Below are 3996 nucleotides of genomic sequence, written 5' to 3' on the forward strand. Positions count from 1 at the left end.
GAAACACCTTTTACTCATATAAGAAAATTTGGGGGAACTGGGAAAGATTATAAAAGGAGGGGAGAAACACCTTTTACAATGGGATGCCATAAGGTTTTATACAAGGATGTTCCTTAAAGTTCCTTAATGTTCCGTTTGGGGGTACACTGGTACACTGCTATGATTTTAAATCATTTTCAATTGGATTACTGATTTTAATTTTGTATTGTATTGTGATTTGTATTGAAGTTGTCATTTTGTAAGCCGCCTTGAGTCCCTAGGGAGAAAGGCGGCATATAAATCGCAATAAATAAATAAATAAATAAATAAATAAATAAATAAATAAATAAATAAATAAATAAATAAATGTGATAAACTATGTGTGACACCAGGCCACCAATTAGGAGATCATCAGTTCTACCTGGGACTATTGTGGAGGTTAATAAAATCAATGAACCGTGAACCTTTGTCTCTATGAATTTCTAATTTAACAAATGAGCCTTTACATCATTTAACAGTAAATGTTTTTATTTACATAATAAAAACATAACAATATCTATGCAATTAATAAACATCACTTAGTTACTAAGATTAATTATCCTGTCAGCTATATATCTATATCTATTCTCTCTAAGCTATGTTATCTATGACTATTCTTCCTCAGAAGAAATATTATTATAAACCACCAGAACTGCTCTTCTAACAGACTTCCAAACTGCTCACAGTTGTTTAACGGAAGATCCTAGAAGAGTTAAGACCTAAGACCAAATAGCTAAGATGAGTGTAGATCGAAGAGCAAAGAGTTTCTGACAAGAATCTCCTTTTATACTGCTAACTATGACAGTTAGGGTAGGACCCTGGAGATTCAAACCTATTAGCTGCCCTCTGATTGGCTTATGTATCTGTCCATTCCAAAATCCATTAATAGGCACAGCTATAGAGAAATTAATTTTCTCTAACAGGGACTCTACATGGGGCTGTCCTTTAAAAGTATCTATAAGTTCCAATTGTTTCCAAATCAGCCACCCGTGTGGTTTTGTGCAGACTCGGTTGTGTCACCTTTCCTGTGGTAGTTGTATTGGCTGACAATTTGCTTCTGGGTACAATTCAAGGTGCTTGTTGTCACCTTTAAACATTGCTTGGAATCAGGTTATTTGAATACCTGTCTCCTCCTGATCACATCCATGTGATCCAGTGGAGGCAGGGGGCAGGGATAGTTGTGTGTCCTCTCTCTTAAGTCAGGACATCTGGTGGGACACAGAAGAAGTGTCTACTTTGTGATGGCTCCCTCCCTCTGGAACATCATCCATGCTGAGATTAGATTGGTCCCTCTTTTTTAAAGCCTTGAGCACCTGGTTTTGTCAATAGGCCTGTGGAACTCAGAAGGGGTTGGAACCTATAAAGTGGCTCAACCAATTGATTGCTATCCCCAGCGGTGTGTTTTTATTCCTTGTATATTTTTTAAGCAGCTCAGAGACACTGATAGTGAGTGTGGGACCATATAAATTCTCTTAAATAGATAGATAAAAAAGAACTTGCTACAATATATGTCATAAGGTGTTATTCAAGGATGTTCCTTAAATTTTAATTTCTAAAACTGGTAAACTATTTGGGACATCATGCCACCAATGATGAGAACAGGGGAAGGATTACTTGCAGAGTAACTAGATTCTATCTGAATTAGGGTTGCACTTTCATTATAATTTCGGCTACTTGTCCTGTCCATAGAATCAATCAGTCTGTCTGCCTGTCCATCCATCCATCCATCCATCCATCCATCCATCCATCCATCCATCTCTCTATCTTGCTTTATCTATTTCTCTCCCTCCACCCCTCCTTTATGGATATCTGGATATCTAGATACATAGCTATTTAGCTATCCATTCATAATAAATTATAATAAAACATAACATTAAACATACTCTTTGTGGTGTGGAAATGACATCCTTTTGTGCAGGTTACTATACTTTTACAAACTGGGTGGAATTTAGTTAATGATGTCATCGTACATTTTACATCTTTCAATCCCTTTCACTTGCCATAGCAGGTTTGCTTCATTTTATTACTTTATTTCATTTCATTTCATTTCATATTAGTACTTCATTTCATTTCATTTATTATTTTATTTTTTTACAATATATACCACTTTATTATCTTACAAACTACCAAAGGCAGCAAACATATCCAATATACCATCTCCCTTATTTTTTCCACATAGCAACAACCCTGTGAGAAACAGTGTTTGGTCCAAAGTTACCCAGCTGGCTTTCATGGCCAAGGCAGGGCTTGAACTCATGGCCCCTTGATTTCTACCACAGTTCCTAACCCTCTAGACCACACTAAAATCCCATTAAATCTAGAAATTATAGAGAAACCTCAATGAAAAAAAGAGGATGGATTGCAAAGGCACTAAATATCAAGTTCCTTCCCTGAAATTGCATACAAACCACCTTTGATCTTTTAATTATTTATATATATTTTTAAAAGTTTTAATATTTGTATTCTATGTTTTTTATCTTGGCTGTACACCGCCCTGAGTCCTCAGGGAGAAGGGCGGTATATAAATTGGAAATTAAATTAAATTAAATTAAATTAAATTAGGGGAGCCAAAAAGAACACACAATGTACTAATTTCGTTTTGTGAGTTGCTCTCTGTGATTTAGCTCAGGTCGCAAAACAATGATGTAGCATTTTGGCAGGAATATGCATCCCAGTAAAGCAGCACTGGAGGACAAGATGGAGAAGACCTCCACAACTACCATGGCTTTTCCTTTTGTGCTCAGATAGGCTGGAAAGAAGGAGATCCACACACTGCAAAAGGCCAACATGCTGAAGGTGATGAATTTGGCTTCGTTAAAGCTGTCAGGTAATTTACGAGCAAGAAAAGCCACAATAAAGCTGGCGATGGCCAAGATACCCATGTAGCCCAAGACACAGTAGAAAAAGAAAGCGGAACACTCATTGCACTGTAAAATCATTTCTTGGAGCTCTGAATGCATGTCCAACTCAGGGAATGGGGGATATGTGAACAACCAAAGAATACAAATCATTACTTGGAATAGAGAGCATGAGAGGACAATAGAAAAAGCCAATCTTTTCCCCACCCACTTCCTCATCTGAGAACCAGGTTTAGTGGCCATGAAAGCCACAACCACGGTGATAGTTTTAGCCAGAACACTAGAAATGGCCACTGAGAAAGTGATGCCAAAAGTTGGTTGTCGGAGAAGGCAGGTCACCTTGTTAGGTTGGCTGAGGAAGAGCAAAGAGGAGAGAAAACAGAGCTGAAGAGAGACAAGCAGAGTGTAGGTGAGGGACCGGTTGTTGGCTTTCACAATGGGAGTATCCCTGTGCTTAATAAAAGTTCCAAGTACCCAAGATGTCAAGAAGAAGAAACAAAGAGCTACTGAGGCCAAACCAATTCCTAAGGTTTCTTCAAAGCTTAGAAAGAGCAGCAATTTCAGGATACATCCATTCTTTTCTTTATTGGGATAATGATCTTCTGAACATTCCAAACAGTCATCCATATCTGGAAAGAAAATCAAGGAATTTATCATCTAGGTATCCTATGGTATTCAAATTACTTTCTGAATGGGTGAGAGTTGTTATTCATTTGAGTTCTTTCCACCGTTTACCAGATGGATCATATTTCTATGAAAATTCAGTTTTTCCTCAAATGGAAAATTTGAGGACTGGCTTAAAACGAAGTAGAAATGGAAGGAATATTATTCTTTGAAATGCAATCCTTTGTATCATTTTAAATTTTATTGCAATGTAGGCCATTTGGACTTTCGCCATTTTTTCTCAAACATGGAAAAGAAAACCGTAAAGATATATGTAAGTCTCTAGTAACAGAGTGTATTGACCTGAACAACAGATTGTGAGTCACAGCTATAAAAATGAATATTCACTAATAACTAAAAGTATTAGTTATTTGCATACTAAGGTGTGCAAATTACACTTTGCTTATTAAAGTAAAATAAAAAAAACTTATTTATTCAGTATATGGTGATGTTAGGG

General features: G+C 36.7%; 1 protein-coding gene across 1 annotated transcript; it reads right to left on the minus strand.

The window, feature by feature from the left end:
- Window positions 1-2606: 2606 nt before the first annotated feature.
- Window positions 2607-3503, minus strand: LOC148113667 (vomeronasal type-2 receptor 26-like). The gene has a single exon (XM_087893256.1). The coding sequence runs from the start codon at window positions 3501-3503 to the stop codon at window positions 2607-2609; it is 897 nt and encodes a 298-aa protein (XP_087749382.1).
- Between the last annotated feature and the right edge of the window lie 493 nt (window positions 3504-3996).

The sequence above is a fragment of the Pantherophis guttatus genome, chromosome 4 (genome assembly GCF_059756535.1).
Source record: "Pantherophis guttatus breed Tessera chromosome 4, ASM5975653v1, whole genome shotgun sequence".
NCBI lineage: Eukaryota > Metazoa > Chordata > Lepidosauria > Squamata > Colubridae > Pantherophis > Pantherophis guttatus.